Source organism: Phyllobates terribilis, unplaced genomic scaffold (assembly GCF_046119375.1).
Source record: "Phyllobates terribilis strain yellow unplaced genomic scaffold, ASM4611937v1 Scaffold_11__3_contigs__length_659146591, whole genome shotgun sequence".
Lineage (NCBI taxonomy): Eukaryota > Metazoa > Chordata > Amphibia > Anura > Dendrobatidae > Phyllobates > Phyllobates terribilis.
The window spans coordinates 304,866,325-304,885,452 of NW_027362771.1; the positions used below are offsets into that span (position 1 = coordinate 304,866,325).

Below are 19,128 nucleotides of genomic sequence, written 5' to 3' on the forward strand. Positions count from 1 at the left end.
TGTGGGAGTTCCATACATGTGGTTGCGTGCCGGCTAAACGTGGGCACACTGGGCGGCCTAGCACAATGCAAGTTTTTATGTTGTCTACCCTTAGGAGGTTAGATCCCACTGACAGATTCCATTTAAGGGTTTGTCTCAGAACACATGAGCCAATTGACAGTGTAACTGATGTGATACCTGCCAATGACTAAAACTACTAAAACTAACAGGAAATGGTGTTGATGTTTTCAGGTCGTCAGTTAGTTTAAAAGGAATCTGTCAACCCCCCTGGGCGTTATCAGACCTCTACTATGGCCATACAGGTGATAGAAAAGTAAATCTATACTTACCTGTATGGCCCATAGTAGAGGAGTCTGGTTTTATAAAAGTCTGTTTTCCAGAGGCTTGGAGTCCGGGGGACGCCAAGCAAACCCCTCCTATCTGCTTACTATTCCCCTAAATCGCCGCCTCTGTGCTAAATTACCATATTCACTCCCCTTCCCTGCACGTCACAGGGCCCTGTGACACCAAGCCTCTGGAAAACAGACTTTATAAAACCAGATTTCTCTGCAATCAGACCTCTGTTATGGGCCATACAGGTAAGTATAGATTTACTTTTCTATACCCTGTATGGCCATAGTAGAGGTCTGATATCGCCCAGGGGGGGTGACAGGTTCCCTTCAAGGCTTGCTGCATTGAGCTTCCTCCAGACAGGTAGGTCCATGTCTCTGTTGTCCTATACGGCAATGTTTCGTCATGTCCTTTCTTCCTTATGGCTGTCAATCACAGTATTAACAGCACTCTGTGCACTTCCGAGACTATGCTCAATCAAGTCTTTTTGGGTTTATGTTTTTTAAGGTTTCCTTTTTCAGTAATAAAGTTATTTGTGTTTAATATTTAACATGTCCTTGGACTTTTTTTGGAATACATTTGTTTTGATGCAAAGCTCAGTTCACATCTACATTTGGAGATTCCAATTAAGATTACATCATTTTACTGGAAGAAATAGAGCAGTATAATCCATTCTCTGCTCAGACGTCAAGAAACATCATTTAATCAATTGCTGTCAAACAAATATATATAGCCAATATTATACACAGAAAACCGAGAAAAGACATTACTAATATACTGTATTATGAAGAAAAAAAAACTGGGAGAAAGCATTTCAATAAGCCACAAACTTTGCCAAAACTGCAAAAAGGTCACATTTTCATAAATGCCGTAAATAAGGCCTTACAGAAGGAGATCAAACTAATTCTACATTCAGCATGGAAAGTACAGATGCCTCTCGGATATTCTGAGTGGCTGCCGTCTGTGTGGTTACACAGAAGAACATATGGGGAATAAAAAGCAATGGGAAGCGTTACAATGTGTGCCTGATGTGAGTCTGTATAGAACGCGGCAGCTGCACATACCAAATATTAAGGAAACACTTCTCTGGAACAATGAGTAGTTTGGCAAACAGTTCTTTAGAAGAGCTCGCAGGTCCTCCAAATCCAAAGACTCTTCTTATTTGTGGAAAGTGAGAGGCTTCTCTATTGCTCAAGAAATCAGCTCTTCAGCCTCTCAAATCAAACAGTGTTTCTTGGGTTACTGACATCTATGCACATGTCATTTCTATTCAGACACTTAGCAGAACACATGCTGATCAAACCCATAAAAAAATCGACAATATTAGACATTAACTGGATGTTGCACAATTCTAAGGAAGACTGGAGCACTCGATCATAAAATCAAGCCATGTCCCTGCTTTCATTCATTATCCATATACCATGTGTGGCTTTCCTATACCAGCGTTAATCATACTCCATGGTTTAGAAATACAGGAGCTCCAGCAGGGCTAAAACCCCGAAAAGCAGTCTGCTCTCCTCAATCATCCAGGGAAAGATAAGCATGTGAATCGCCAGGACAAGGCACTGTCCAGATGAATCTCTGTGCGTGACATCTTTATTATCTTTATAGATTTTTATTTTATAAAAAAAAAATGTTTAATACAACTTATGTTTGCATATTTTTGGTCACGTAATACCTTATGTCCCCAATATTGTCTAAAAGACCTCAAAGGGGCATTCACACGTTATCATGTAATCTTTATTTTATTGCAGTCACCGAGGTACTCTGGTCGATCGGGAGTCACATTCAAGTAAAAAATGTTAACATATTGAATATGGAGAATAAGAACATTTCTGATATTTCAACTCTCATACACATCATTCAATATAAAATGTACACACTGATATTAGATCACCCAGCATGACACTCTTGAAGAGACAGCATGCCTGTAATTTTGTAGCGGTTATAATAGTAAGTGAACTTAGTCATAACCCAGGGTTCCTAAGACAAGGCATGAGACTTTTAAACTTTAGACACCATTGGTCTCTGGGTGCATTCACATGTCCATGTGAAATATAAGTGCTGTCAGATTTTTTTTTTTTTTTTTTTTTTTAATCGGACAGTACTCTGACCCATATAGATTCATAGATCCATTCACACATTCATGAAAATGACGGATTCAAAAATGAGATCCAAGAAACTGACAGCACGTCCTATTCTGAACAGATGTGGAGGATCAGAATAGGATGTATCTAGTGGGTCTGTATGCTGCCTGATAAAAGAAATAAAATGGTTAGCACATGGATGTGTAAATGCTCCCTAAATGGTGTGAATAGAGGGAAGGGCCCCTATGTGACATCACTGTGAACCAAGAACTTTACCATGAACATGCTGGAAATACTAGCTATATACATACCTGCATAGCTACTGGATATGGGCTGCTCAGCGGGAAGCTTTGGCTGTGAAGCTGGTGGTGGTGGTGCTCTGGGAGAAGGAGATTCTCTCATACGGTTGATAACATTTTCAGAGAGCTAATAACAAAAGAAGAAAAAGCAATAAGCATCAATAAAATAAAAGGTGTTGCCTAGTGCCATTCGTGCCATTCGTGTCTATTGTGGGACGGATACAATTCTTGCCAGAGTTCTCCTCCTATACCACAACAGAATTGCCACAGTTCCAAATGCTAGAGAGAACCTAACCTTACACAAATAAAACATTTTTACTACATAATAGCAACAAGATACATTAAACTGGTTGGAAAACATACTCATCAGATCTCACAGTTTGTTTGTTTTTTTAAAGGCATATTGACTCAAATAGCTGTATTCATTTGGGAATGTAGCAGTCAGACCTACACAGATATGACAGGTAGGATTTATCCACCAGCCATGCACGACTCCCTCATACATGGCTCATGTTTAAGTGATAAATTTACTGTAGCACAGATTCATCTTAGCTAAAAGTCTAGACCCTTAGATCAGGAATAGGACATTTCATTACTTACCAAAATTCTTAGGAAAATAATATTCCCCACAAACTGCACTGAAATGCTGTACCCAATTTATTATACATTTTAGGAGTCGGAGTTGGTCCATTTTATACCTACTCCACAGCCCTGTCCAAACACAAATACACTCTGGTCAGCTTCCCCCAGCTGACTGACTTAGATTAACACGCAGCCTGTTTATATGCAGACCTAAAAAAAAATCCTGCCGAGCTAGGATTCAACCGTAGTCTATCTGGCATTGCTACATACCCTCTCCCTCTGCCAAAGCTGAGGGCTAGGCACTGTCTGCCAACAAACGATTCCTACAAGGGGCCACTTCACCAAAACTGACTGAGGGGGCATGACCAGTTCTGTATTGTCCTCTGAGACTACCTCCAGGGCCTTAAATTGACCTGAGCAGGAGGCTCCTGTTTGATGACATGAGTGTGACTTAGTAACTCCAAGAAACTGCCCCTATTTGTGTACCAATTTCCGGTCGTGTTGTCTTTGGAAAGATGACAAATTTGCTGTTACTTGGACATCCGGAATGTTGGCTTCTAACTGAGCTAACAAGCAAGGAGTTTGTAGCGGGAAGTTTAAATGGTGTCACTCAAGCCGGCTGATTACACCCCCTGCACTTTTCCTCTTGGGCTTTGAGGTGGCTGGATAATCAAGCACAGTGATACTGTTGTTTTTAAACCAGGTATTGGTACCTTTGGCAGTGTGGACAGGTGCCAAGTCCTGCTGGAGAATGAAATTTCCATCTCCAAAAAGCTTGTCGGCAGAGGGAAGCATGAAGTGCTGTAAAATTTCCTGGTAGACGGCTGCGCTGACTTTGGTCTTGATAAAACACAGTGGACCTACATCAGCAGATAACATGGCTCCCCAAACCATCACCGATTGTGGAAACTTCACACTAGACCTCAAGCAGCTTGGATTGTGGCCTCTCCACTCTTCCTCCAGACTCTGGGACCAGAATTACCAAATGAAACGCCAAATTTACTTTAATCTGAAAACAACATCTTGGACCACTAAGCAACAGTCCAGGTCTTTTTCTTCTTGGCCAAGGTAAGACGCTTCTGGCGTTGTCTATTGGTTATAAGTGGCTTGACACAAGGAATGCGACACTTGTAGCCCATGTCCTGGATATTTCTGTGTGTGGTGGCTCTTGAAGTAATGACTCCAGCAGCAGTCCACTCCTTGTGAATCTCCCCCAAATTTTTGAATGGCCTTTTCTAAACAATCCTTTCAAGGCTGCGGTTATCCCATTGCTTATGCACCTTTTCCTACCACACTTTTTCCTTCCACTCAACTTTCCATTAATATGCTTGCATACAGCACTCTGAACAGCCAGCCTCTTTAGCAATGACCTTTTTGTGGCGTGTGTCAATGACTGCCTTCTGGACATTGCCAAGTCAGCAGTCTGCCCCATGCTTGTGGAGCCTACTGAAACAGTCTAAGGGACCTATTTAAATGAATCAGAAGCCTTAGAAGGTGTTTTTTGTCAATTATTCTGATTTACTGAGATAATGACTTTTGTGTTTTCATTAGCTGTAAGCCATAATCATCAACATTAACAGAAATAAACACTAGAAATAGATCACTCTGTTTGTAACGACTCTATATAATATAGGAGTTTCACTTTTTGTATTGAAGAACTGAAATAAATTAACTTTTTGATGATATTCTAATTTAGTGAGAAGCACTTGTATGATCTGGGACTCGACACCTCCAACAGACAATGGTATGAAATGTACCCTTCGAACCCGGCTCTGACCTCTCCTGAGTATTTGTACGCCCCTTAGAATGTGGACTTGGGACCCTTCTTTTGCATCTCCCAGAAATGTCACCTCAGGCTCTCTTGATTGCTCATGGAGTTCTCCATGGCCAAGTAACCTTCTACGAGGCTCACAAGATCTCCTTGGGCAACCCAGCCTTGCACAGATTCTGGTAATGAGTGGGTAAATCGGTCCACTACCACTCTTTCCACCTTCTGTGCTGGAAAGCAGATCTCGGGCTACAGACATTTTAGCACTAGGTGAACAGGTCGAACATTGGGACCAGGGAGCTTTTTCCCTTCGGTAGCGCCAGAGGTGCACCCGTTGTGCACACACTGCACACGGTGACGCCCTAACATTCCAGAATTTCCGCCTTCAGCTTGTCGTACTCCTTGGCATCGGGCAGGGCAAGGTCGAAGTACGCGTTCTGCGGTTACCCATTAAGGTATGGAGCCAAGACCTCTGCCCACTGCTCTAGACGCAGTTTCACTCTGTCTGCCACCCTCTCAAAAACAGTCAGGAAAACCTTGGCATCATCCTCCAGAGTCATCTTCTGTAAGGCCTCACGTACCATTAGCCTCACCCGGTTACCTTCACTTTGGCAGGCAGGTGGTGCCATCTCCCTGGCCCAGTCAATTTCTGCCGAAAAAGCCATCTGCTACTGAAGCTTCTGCATTAACCTCTGCTGCTGTTGAAACTTCTGGATCAGACGTTTGTTAGTCAGTCTCCTGTTGAGTTTGCTGTTGCTGCAACTGCAGACTGGCCTGTACCAATTGCTTAACAAAATCATCCATGCTTTCAGACTGTTTGCAATGCTGTAGCTGCTTTTATTCAAAGACATTCAATCTTTAAACTACAATCGGCTATGCTCTCTGGGACTTCACACCCGCATTTCATCCACCAACTGTAGGGATTCACGCTCTCAGGCAGGCATTAGGTAGCGTTCACACAGGCACAGGATTCTTTTGTCAAAACAATGTGATGTGTATTTCCACAGGGTGCACAGTAGAAAAATAAAATTCTAAGCAAAGACAGACCCTAGCTACTCATACACAGCTGAGCTAGTCAGTCAAACACAACAGCAATTTTCCATAGCAACCACTGACAATTGCCGTTCTCTGCACACGGCCTATGTAGTATTTTCTTAGAGAGAGATTCTGGCTTGTCCTTCTCTTCAATTCCAAAATAAATCCACTCTGGACAACATTCGCCCAGATGACGAACTTAAATGAACACCTAGCCTGGTTAAATACAGAACTAGCCAGGTACACCTAGTTCGAGCCTGCAGAGCGAGGACTTAACCCTAGAGTACCTGGCATTGCTACTAATATATATCATATGATTTCTTTATCTATATATAAATGTGTGTGTATGTTTTGTTATTTTACACACATTCTGAGCTTATGGTTTTATTAGGACCAATTTAGGGTAATTACAACACTTTGATGTTTGTTTATTGCATTAGTCAATTGAATTGATTTTTTTTCCTATTTATGAATTTTCCCATACGGGCTAATTAATTTATTATTTTGATAAACCAGACTTTTACAGATACCGCAGAAGCAGATATGTTTATTTTTTTAAGTCTGTATTTTTAATATGAAAAAAGGGGTTGGTTTGAATTTTTTACATTTCTTAAATTTACTGCTTCACTTTTTAATCGATTAGGGGGTCTTGAACCTGCAATTGTCCTATTGCTTGTACTATATAATACAATACAAATGTATTGCAGTACATGGTGAATTTCAGTCTCCTATGAACACCAGCTGGTTTTCATAGGAGCACAGTCATGGCAGGCACAGGGATTTTAAGCAGATCCCCGGCTGTTATGGCAACCCATGGACACATAGAATGGAACGACCTCAATGCCACTGTCACAACTTCTCAGAAGAAGATGGAGATCAGCCATACACACTGCTGTTAGAGGCAGATGATGGCTGCATATGACAGCCATTATCTACCGGCAATGTGGGCTTTACAGGAGTAAAAAATGTCGGGACAGAGACTTTATGGTGGCCCCTGGATGCCCTGGTGACCCATCAGTACTCCACGATCGCTTTGTAGGAGCCAGATGGGAGTTGGAACAAGCAAGCAACGGCTACCACTCCATTTAAATGTCAGAGACTGACAATATCATTTAAATGCTTAGGCTATGTGCCCACGATGCAGAAATGCTCAGGATTTTTTCCTGAGCATTTCTGCATCTCCCTGGCAGAAAAAAAAGCATGCGGATTATACATGCGTTTTTTCTGCCAGGGACAAGCGGATGTGAAGCGTTTTTAACATGCATTTCCGCAGGCGGGTTGTCAAGCGCTTTCCAAGCAATTTTAGCAACACTTGGAAAGTGCTTGACAACTTGGTCACACTATATAAATCCATGCAAACGGCATAGATTTATATAGTGTGACCGTAAAGAATGTTAAAAAATAAAAAAATAAATACACTGCTCAAAAAACTCAAATAACACATCCTAGATCTGAATGAATGAAATATTCTCATTGAATACTTTGCTCTGTACAAAGTTGAATGTGCTGACAACAAAATCACACAAAAATCATCAATGGAAATCAAATTTATTAACCAATGGAGGCCTGGATTTTGAGTCACTCCCAAAATTAAAGTGGAAAAACACACTACAGGCTGATCCAACTTTAATGTAATGTCCTTAAAACAAGTCAAAATGAGGCTCAGTATTGTGTGTGGCCTCCACGTGCCAGTATGACCTCCCTACAGCGCATGGGCATGTTCCTGATGAGGTTGCGGATGGTCTCCTGTGGGATCTCCTCCCAGACCTGGACTAAAGCATCCGCCAACTCCTGGACAGTCTGTGGTGCAACGAGACGTTGGTGGATGGAGCGAGACATGATGTCCCAGATGTGCTCAATCGGATTCAAGTCTGGGGAACGGGCGGGCCAGTCCATAGCTTCAATGCCTTCATCTTGCAGGAACTGCTGACACACTCCAGCCACATGAGGTCTGGCATTGTCCGGCATTAGGAGGAACCCAGGGCCAATCGCACCAGCACATGGTCTCACAAGGGGTCTGAGGAACTAATCTCGGTACCTAATGGCAGTCAGGCTACCTCTGGCGAGCACATGGAAGGCTGTGCGACCCTCCAAAGAAATGCCACCCCACACCATTACTGACCCACTGCCAAATCGGTCATGCTGAAGAATGTTGTAGGCAGCAGATCGCTCTCCACAGCGTCTCCAGACTCCGTCACGTCTGTCATATGTGCTCAGTGCTTTCATCCGTGAAGAGCACAGGGCGCCAGTGTTCTGTGGCAAATGCCAAGCGTCCTGCACGGTGTTGGGCTGTGAACTCATGGAGTTGGTTTCTAACGGTTTGTGCAGACACATGCACATTTGTGGCGTGCTGGAGGTCATTTTGCACGGCTCTGGCAGTGCTCCTCCTGTTCCTCCTTGCACAAAGGCCAAGCGTCCTGCACGGTGTTGGGCTGTGAGCACAACCCCCCCATCTGTGGAAGTCGGGCCCTCATACCACCCTCATGGAGTTGGTTTCTAACGGTTTGTGCAGACACATGCACATTTGTGGCATGCTGGAGGTCATTTTGCACGGCTCTGGCAGTGCTCCTCCTGTTCCTCCTTGCTCAAAGGCGGAGGTAGCGGTCCTGCTGCTGGGTTGTTGCCCTCCTACGGCCCCCTCCCCGTCTCCTGGTAGCGCCTCCAGCCTCTGTACACTACGCTGACAGACACAGCAAACCTTCTTGCCACAGCTCGCAGCTCGCATTGATGTGCCATCCTGGATGAGCTGCACTACCTGAGCAACTTCTGTGGGTTGTAGAGTCCGTCTCATGATACCAAGAGTGTGAAAGCACAACAAACATTCAAAAGTGACCAAAACATCAGCCAGAAGGCATTGGTACTGAGATGTGGTCTGTGGTCCCCACCTGCAGAACCACTCCTTTATTGAGGGTGTCTTGATAATTGCCAATAATTTCCATCTATTGTCTATTCCAATTGCACAACAGCATGTGAAATTGATTGTCAATCAGTGTTGCTTCCTAAGTGGACAGTTTGATTTCACAGAAGTTTGATTTACTTGGAGTTATATTCTGTTTAAGGCTGTGTGCACACAATGCGTTTTCGCAGCGTTTTTGCAGCTGCGGAAACGCATTAAAAACGCATGGTAGAAGGGCAGCAATTTTCCCCAATGATAATCCGCATGTGCTGTGCCCATGCTGCGGAAGTGCTGCGTTTTCGCCGCCATTGACTAGCATTAGAACGCGCCAATTCCGCAAGACTGCATCTGGTCTTGCGTAATTGGCGCGTTCTAATGTGCGGATGGTACCCAGGTGTGGAGGAGAGGAGACTCTCCTCCACAACCAGATACCATTAAAAAATCAGTAAAAAAAGAATAAAAAAAATAAATAAAATGTATATTTACCTTCTGTCGGCCCGCGCACCGCTCCCGATTGGTTCCCGGCACTTTGCAGTGAGTTGAAGGACCTGCGCTGACGTCAGAGTCATGTGACGGGTCACGTGACGCTGACGTCGGCAGGTCTTTCAATTCAATGTTGCCGGTAAGGGAGAACGGAGTGAGCGGGACACCGGGGGCCATCGGAGGGCAAGTATACATTATTTTTTATTTTTACCACTCTCTTGGGTCACACTATATAAATCTATGCTGTTTGCATGGATTTATATAGTGTGACCTAGTTGTCACAAGCACTTTCCAAGTGATACTAATCGCTTGGAAAGCGCTTGTCAATCCGCATGCGGAAAGGTCAGTGGGTAACCGCTCCATTTCCGCATGTCCCTGGCAGGAAAACACATGTACAATCCGCATGCATTTTTTTTCTGCCAGGGAGATGCAGAAACGCTCAGGAAAAAATCCTGAGCATTTCTGCTTCGTGTGCACATAGCCTAAGTGTTCCCTTTATTTTTTTGAGCAGTGTACATACTTACCTTACGATAGCCCCCGGAGTCTTACTTCGCTCCGTCCTGGCTTGACGGCAGCTCGCGGTACACTGAAGGACCTGCGTTCACATGACAATGATGTCAGCGCAGGTCCTTCAGTCCACCGCGATCTGCGGGCAAGGGAAGACAAGGAGACCGGGTGCCATCAGAAGGTAAATATCATATTTATTTTTTACTTTATTCTTTTTTTTACAGGTTCTATGGTACCCAAGTCCGGAGGAGAGTCTCCTCTCCTCTAGACCTGGGTACCATCCGCACATTGAAACGTTTGTATTCCGCATGTACAGATGCAATAATGCGGAATCCAAGCGATTCAATGCAAGTCAATGGCGGCGAAAACTAATAGTTAGTTCTGCGTTTTTTTTCCCACAATGATAACACGCAGCAGAAATTTCGCAGCATGTGCACAGCACATGCGGATTATAGTTGGGGAACATGGCAGGCCTTCTACCATGCGTTTTTGCCGCTGCGGAAACGCTTAAAAAACGCATCATGGGCACACAGCCTTAAAAGCAAGGATTGGAGAGCAACTCCGGTCGCTGCTGTTAGACACAGATGCCAAGTACATTTGAAACCAGAAGTTCACATACACTACTGTATATAAAAAGACACATATACATGTTTTTCTCAATATCAGACATGAAATCAGAATAAACCTTTCCAGTTTTAGGTCAATTAGGATTACCATAATTTTTAATATTTGCCAAATGCCAGAAAAATGAGAGAGACTATTTTAAGGCATTTTTATTACTTACTGCAAAGTCAAAAGTTTTCATACACTAAGATTACTATGCCTTTAAAAATTCTGGACTGCCCATATGATGATGTCATGAGTTTGGAAGCTTGAGGTTTTTTTGGCAACATCGGAGTTAGAGACACACCTGTGGATGTATTTTAATGCACACATGAAACACACTGCTTCTTTGTGTAGCATCATGTGAAAGTAAAGAAATCAGTCCAGATATCAGGAAGAGAATTGTGGACTTGCACAAGTCTGGATCATCCTAGGGTACAATTTCAAGATATTTGAAGGTGCCTCGTTCAGCTGTACAAACAATTATATGCAAGTACACACAAGATGGGAATGTCCAGCCATCATACCACTCAGGATGGAGACGGGTTCTGTGTCCCAAAGATGAACGTGCTTTGGGCCGACATCTGATTTATTGGCTCTGCCATATCAAAATATATCTTTATAAAAATCTCAGTGTTTTATTCCTATGAGATTGTCCTCCATAGATTGCTATTAGTGTTGAGCAAGCATGCTCGACACTGCTCGGTACTCGCCCGAGCATCTCACTACTAGGGATGTTCGGCGAGCACCGAGCATTTTCGGATTACTCGGGCGGGAGCTCGGGTCTCCGTCCTGCACGTTTAACGATCTTTACAGAGCCAATAAACATGCAGGGATTGCCAGCCAGTCACTAATGCCGCAGCCATGTTGTTTGTGAGCATTACAGTCATTGGCTGGCCTCACAGCGTCACCTCGAGTATTTAAAACCGGGCGCCGCCATCTTGGACACAGTCGCTCCGGATCAGCCAGTATAGGGTCAGTGCTGCTGAGCTAGGGAGAGATTTATACTCCGAAATAGTTAGTGTAGGGTCTCTAAAGCCTGTCAAATCAAACAAACAGTCCTTCTCAAGACTAATATCCATCCCAGATATTAGGCAGGCAGGCAGGCTGTATAGGAGACGCAGTGGTTATACCAACAAACGCTGTATTACAGTCCTGTGTGCTCCTGCTGGTCAAATTGGTAGACATATTCACCGGTCTCAGGGACCAGGAAAAATTTTTTTTTTTTTCCCCTCAGACTGTACAAATACGCGTTTTATTAACCTTTTGGTATTCCCCCCCCCCACCAAAAAAAAAAAAAAAATGAGTGTGTCTGTGACTGTAAAGACACCAATATACAGTTATATGAAAAAGTTTGGGCACCCCTATTAATCTTAAGCTTAATGTTTTATAAAAATTGGTGTTTTTGCAACAGCTATTTCAGTTTGATATATGTAATAACTGTTGGACACAGTAATGTTTCTGCCTAATGTTTTGAGGAGCCCATGATGCCACTCTTCAGAGGAGATTCAAACAGGAGAACAACTTGCAAGTGGCCACTTTAAGTAGCTTTTCTCATGATTGCATACGCCTTGGCTATGAAGTTCAAAGCTCAATGAGGTTACAAAACCAAAAAAAGTGCTTTAGTAAGTCAGTAAAAAGTAGGTAGGAGTATTTAAAACAAGAAAATGTTTTGTAAAGAGGAATGGTCAAAAATACCTTCATCTAGGATCCAGGAACTCATTAAAAGCTACAGGAAGCGACTAGAGGCTGTTATTTTTGCAAAAGGAGGATCTACTAAATATTAATGTCACTTTTCTGGTGAGGTGCCCATACTTATGCACCTGTCAAATTTTGTTTGAATGCAGATTGCACATTTTCTGTTAGTACAATAAACCTCATTTCAAGGCAGAAACATTACTGTGTCCAACAGTTATTACATATATCAAACTGAAATAGCTGTTGCAAAAACACCAATTTTTATAAAACATTAAGCTTAAGATTAATAGGGGTGCCCAAACTATCATATAACTATCTGTTTAAAAAGAGTCTGGTGTAGGCCAGATAACTAGAACTGTGGTTTTGCAGTTCTACGGTTCAAATCTCCTTTTTATTACCCTTTTTCCATTGATAGTGCGAGTGTAAGCTATTTTACTTCATTTACAATGGGCAAGGCGCGTGGCAAGGGACGTGGAAGTGGACGTTCTGGTGATGGTGCATGTAGAGGACGGGACCGTGGCCAAGGTGAAAATGTGCCACAACCAATAGCCACATATTCTCGCTCCCACTTCTTGACCGAATTACTAGGGAAGCACACTACAACACCAGTATTGCGAACTGATCAGTGTGAACAGGTTATTAATTGGATAGCAGATAATACTTCTAGTTACCTGGGCACCACCACCTCCAGTCTGTCTTCCACACGGTCAAGTTTTAGTAGCCGTGAGTCTCGACCACATACTCCTCCTCACCCTGATGCTCCTTCCTCCCATGCCGAGTGTCGTCAGACAGCAAGTGATCCCACACTTGGACACTCTGAAGAGCTGTTCACTGGTCCATTTCCATATTTGGGCCCCTCGCCTGCTCCGCTTGAAGTGGTGGAAGAGGAGATCCCATGTAGCGATGCCCAAATATTTGAACAGCCAGGGCCAGAGGAAGTCGACGCTGGCAATTTGTCACAAGAGGTGGACGATGACGAGACACAATTGCCACGAAGTGAGGAGGATCGTGGTGCGCAAGTGGAAGAGGAGGTGGTGGTGGATGATCTAGTAACTGACCCAACGTGGCAGGAGAACACGCAGAGCGAGGCCAGCAGCACACAGGGGGAGGGAGGCAGAGTACCCCAACAGGCAGGAAGAAGCAGTGTGGTGGCCGCACACAGAAGGCGGGCAACAGTTTCCCGTAACACCAACACGAGGGACGTTGCCAGTACAAGCGGTAGGTCTTCCAGAGTCTGGAATTTTTTTAAAGACTGCTGATAACCCCAAAAAGGCCATTTGTACCACCTGTCATGCCAGCATCAGCAGGGGTGACAAAACTACCAGCCTGACCACCACGAGCATGATAAAGCACGTCAGCAAAGCATCCGACTTTATGGGGCGCACACCAGGGTCCACGACCAGTGTCAGAGGGTGTCACCACTGCTTCTTCCGCTGTTGTGCGTGTAATAGAACCCCCTGTTGTGCGTGCAAGGCAATCCCCTGTTCATACTGCATGCAAAGATGCCCCCTCCTCTGTCTTCACTTGGTTTGGCAGTTTCTCAAGAAACAGCATCAACGTCCACGTCCACGTCCCACAGCAGTGTTCAATTGTCCATATCCCAGACCTTTGAACGAAAGCACAAATTCGCAGCCAACGCCCCACAGGCCACAGTCCTAAATTCGCACATTTCATGACAGCTTGCGTTGGAAATGCTGCCTTTTCGGCTGGTGGAGATGGAATCCTTCCGCAATCTTATGGCAGTGGCCGTCCCTCGGTACTTGGTCTCCAGTCGACACTATTTTGCCCGGTGTGCTATCCCCGCACTACACAAGCACGTGTCCCAAAACATCTGCCATGCCCTCAACAACGCAGTTACTGGGAGAGTCCACCTGACAACAGACACATGGATAAGTGCTTGTGGCCAGGGACGGTACATCTCCCTGACGGCATACTGGGTAAACAGTGGAAGCCGGGACCCAGTCGGACCTTGGGACAGAACACATCCTCCCCACACCGAGAATTGCGGGCCCTATGTCAGTCAGAGTTGCCCCCACAGTGTACAGCTCCTGCGCATCATCCTCCTCCTCCTGTTCAGCCTCCATATCAGATATCACCACATCAGCTACAAGCTGGAAGCACTGCAGTACTGCCTCCGCCAAGCGGCAACAGGCTGTGCTGAAACTCATAAGCTTAGGTGAGAAACCTCCCACTGCTTGTGAGTTGTGGACAGCTGTGAAAGAGCAGGCAGATCTGTGGCTGAGATAGCTGAACGTACATCCAGGCATGGTCGTGAGTGACAATGGCCATAACCTGGTGGCGGCTCTGAGGCGAGGCGAGATCACACACGTACCATGCCTGGCTCATGTGCTTAACCTCGTGGTTCAGCGGTTTTTTACATCGTACCCCGAGTTGCCAGATCTGCTCGTCAAAGTACGCTGCCTGTCAGCTCATTTTCGGAAGTCGGCTACAGCTTCCGCCGCCCTTGCTGTGTTGCAGCAGCGTCAGCAGCTTACGGCACACCGACTGGTGTGTGATGTCCCCACACGTTGGAACTCTACCCTCCACATGTTGCAAAGGATTTGTGAGCAGAAGAGAGCAGTTGTGGAGTACCAATTGCAACAAGGCAGTCGATATTCAGGTCAGACTCATGTACCATTCTGACAAACTTTGAGGAGTCCACCAAGATGGTGAGTGGCGATGACGCCATCATTAGCATCAGCATCCCACTTGTCTGTCTTTTGCAACACTCTCTGCAGAGAATTAAGGAGGAGGCATTGCAGCCAGAGTATGAGGAGATGGATCAAGAAGTTGTAGCGGGCGATTACACACAGCCCAGCCTCATCTCATACCAACGTGCATTGGGGGACAATGAGGGAGAGGAGGAGGAGGAGGAGGAGGAACAGGAGCAGGTATCATGCGCTGAAGACGGTAGTACCTGTACAACTATCATACAGTCGGTTCAGTGTGGGTGGCCTGAGGACAGGGGGGAGGAGGAGGAGGAGGAGGAGGAGGAGGAGGAGGAGGAGGAGGAGGAGGAGGAGGAGGAGGAGGAGGAGGAGGAGGAGGAGGAGGAGGAGGAGGAGGAGAGCATGGTCAGTCGTCATCTTGGTAAGGACACGGAAGTCTTGCCAGTTACCAGTCTGGCACGCATGGCTGACTTTGTTACGCTGCCTTAGTCATGACCCTCGCGTTGTCAAAATGTTGGGCGACAGTCATTAATGGTTGGTGACACTTTTAGACCCCCGCTACAAGGAGAACTTTCACTCTCTTACTCCTGAGGTGGAGAGGTCTACAAAAATGTGGCAGTACCAGAAGGACCTTGCTGCAGAACTGTTAAAAAAATTCCCATCTGAACATGCTAGCATCCCATCACTCTCCTTCTTGGTCAGATAGCCCTTACACAGCCTGGAGGTGTGTTTGGGGTCATTGTCCTGTTGAAAAATAAATGATGGTCCAACTAAACGCAAACCAGATGGAATAGCATTCCGCTGCAAGATGCTGTGGTAGCCATGCTGGTTCAGTATGCCTTCAATTTTGAATAAATCCCCAACAGTGTCACCAGCAAAGCACCCCCACACCATCACACCTCCTCCTCCATGCTTCACGGTGGGAACTAGGCATGTAGAGTCCATCTGTTCACCTTTTCTGCGTCACACAAAGACACAGTGTTTGGAACCAAAGATCTCAAATTTGGACTCATCAGACCAAAGTACAGATTTCCACTGGTCTAATGTCCATTCCTTGTGTTCTTTAGCCCAAACAAGTCTCTTCTGCTTGTTGCCTCTCCTTAGCAGTGGTTTCCTAGCAGCTACAGTATTTTACCATGAAGGCCTGCTGCACAAAATCTCCTCTTAACAGTTGTTGAAGAGATGTGTCTGCTGCTAGAACTCTGTGTGGCATTGACCTGGTCTCTAATCTGAGCTGCTGTTAACCTGCGATTTCTGAGGCTGGTGACTCGGATAAACTTATCCTCAGAAGCAGAGGTGACTCTTGGTCTTCCTTTCCTAGGGCGGTCCTCATTTCAGCCAGTTTCTTTGTAGCGCTTGATGGTTTTTGCAACTGCACTTGAGGACACTTTCAAAGTTTTCCCAATTATTCGCACTGACTGACCTTCATTTCTTAAAGAAATGATGGCCACTCGTTTTTCTTTACTTAGCTGCTTTTTTCTCGCCATAATACAAATTCTAACAGTCTATTCAGTAGGACTATCAGCTGTGTATCAACCAGACTTCTGCACAACACAACTGATGGTCCCAACCCCGTTTATAAGTTAAGAAATCCCACTTATTAAACCTGACAGGGCACACCTATGAAGTGAAAACCATTTCCGGTGACTACCTCTTGAAGCTTATCAAGAGAATGCAAAGAGTGTGCAAAGCAGTCATCAAAGCAAAAGGTGGCTACTTTGAATAACCTAGAATATAAGACATCTTTTCAGTAGTTTCACACTTTTTTGTTAAGTATATAATTCCACATGTGTTAATTCATAGTTTTGATGCCTTCAGTGTGAATGTACAATTTTCATAGTCATGAAAATACAGAAAAATCTTTAAAGGAGAAGGTGTGTCCAAACTTTTGGTCTGTACTGTAATATATATATATATATATTATATACACACACACACACATTTTATATATATATATATATATATATATATATATATATATATATATATATATATATATATATATATATATATATATATGTGTGTGTGTGTGTGTGTGTGTGTGTGTGTGTGTGTGTGTGTGCACACACACAGTTTGGACACACCTCACTTAAAGATTTTTCTGTATTTTCATGACTATGAAAAATGTACATTCACACTGAAGGCATCAAAACTATGAATTAACACATGTGGAATTATATACTTAACAAAAAAGTGTGAAACTACTGAAAATATGTCTTATATTCTAGGTTCTTCAAAGTAGCCACCTTTTGCATTGATGACTGCTTTGCACACTCTTGGCATTCTCTTGATGAGCTTCAAGAGGTAGTCACCGGAAATGGTCTTCCAACAATCTTGAAGGAGTTCCCAGAGATGCTTAGCACTTGTTGGCCCTTTTGCCTTCACTCTGCGGTCCAGCTCACCCCAAACCATCTCGATTGGGTTCAGGTATGGTGACTATGGAGGCAACGTCATCTGGCGTAGCACCGCATCACTCTCCTTCTGGGTCAAATAGCCCTTACACAGCATGGAGGTGTGTTTGGGGTCATTGTCCTGTTGAAAAATAAATGATGGTCCAACTAAACGCAAACCGGATGGAATAGCATGCCGCTGCAAGATGCTGTGGTACCCATGCTGGTTCAGTATGCCTTCAATATTTAATAAATCCCCAACAGTGTCACCAGCAAAGCACCCCCACACCATCACACCTCCTCCTCCATGCTTCACGGTGGGAACCAGGCATGTAGAGTCCATCCGTTCACCTTTTCTGCGTCGCACAAAGACACAGTGGTTGGAACCAAAGATCTCAAATTTGGACTCATCAGACCAAAGCACAGATTTCCACTGGTCCAATGTCCATTACTTGTGTTCTTTAGCCCAAACAAGTCTCTTCTGCTTGTTGCCTGTCCTTAGCAGTGGTTTCCTAGCAGCTATATTACCATGAAGGCCTGCTGCACAAAGTCTCCTCTTAACAGTTGTTGTAGAGATGTGTCTGCTGCTAGAACTCTATGTGGCATTGACCTGGTCTCTAATCTAAGCTGCTGTTAACCTGCGATTTTTGAGGCTGGTGACTCGGATAAACTTATCCTCAGAAGCAGAGGTGACTCTTGGTCTTCCTTTCCTGGGGCGGTCCTCATGTGAGCCCTCATGTGAGCCCCATTCTTTGTAGCGCTTGATGGTTTTTGCAACAGTTTGCCCAATTTTTCGGACTGACTGACCTTCATTTCTTAAAGTAATGATGGCCACTCGTTTTTCTTTACTTAGAATTTGTATTATGGCAAAAAAAAGGAGCTAACAGTCTATTCAGTAGGACTATCAGCTGTGTATCCACCTGACTTCTGCACAACACAACTGATGGTCCCAACGCCATTTTTAAGGCAAGAAATCCCACTTATTAAACCTGACAGGGCACACCTGTGAAGTGAAAACCATTTCCGGTGACTACCTCTTGAAGCTCATCAAGAGAATGCCAAGAATGTGCAAAGCAGTCATCAAAGCAAAAGGTGGCTACTTTGAAGAACCTAGAATATAAGACATATTTTCAGTTGTTTCACACTTTTTTGTTAAGTATATAATTCCACATGTGTTAATTCATAGTTTTGATGCCTTCAGTGTGAATGTACAATTTTCAAAGTCATGAAAATATAGAAAAAATCTTTAAATGAGAAGGTGTGTCCAAACTTTTGGTCTGTACTGTAATTATATATGACCCATACACACACACTAGCTGTACTGCCCGGGTTAATAACTGCTGTTAGCAAAATAGAATGTGTTAACAAAAATTTATTCTCCACACAAAAACCACAAAACAAATAGATAGAAAGTTCATTGGCCCTTGAGGAAGCAGCTCTTGTTCTCTTGTCTGCAAGCCTCGCTTCCCTCTGCTCAGAAAGTTCATTGGCTCGAGGAAGCAGCTGCTGTTCTCATGTGTGTCAGCCTTGTTTCTCAGTCTTCACATTTTTCATTGGTCCGTAATGCAGTTTTTCTTTTCGCATCAGCTGACATTAGTGCCATGAAATTACTTTTCTTATGAGGCATTATTGTGGTAAAAATAGTCCGTAACTGGCAGTTTCTATATCCTGTCACATAGCAGTAATGTGACTGACATCAGCCTTTCCACCAACACACCCTAACTGACATCTTATTACCTTACACAAGCTTTGTTATACTGAGAATGTCCTTTGTTGCCTAT

At 44.3% G+C, this 19,128-nt stretch overlaps 1 protein-coding gene across 4 annotated transcripts in view; it reads right to left on the minus strand.

The window, feature by feature from the left end:
• The window catches only part of CHCHD3 (coiled-coil-helix-coiled-coil-helix domain containing 3), a 224,330-nt gene that overhangs the window by 186,748 nt on the left and 18,454 nt on the right, over window positions 1-19,128 (minus strand). For all 4 annotated transcript variants that reach the window (XM_073652481.1, XM_073652482.1, XM_073652483.1 and 1 more), the window contains exon 2: window positions 2,729-2,843. In XM_073652481.1, the coding sequence (XP_073508582.1) occupies window positions 2,729-2,843 (115 nt within the window). The remainder of the gene's footprint in view (window positions 1-2,728; window positions 2,844-19,128) is intronic.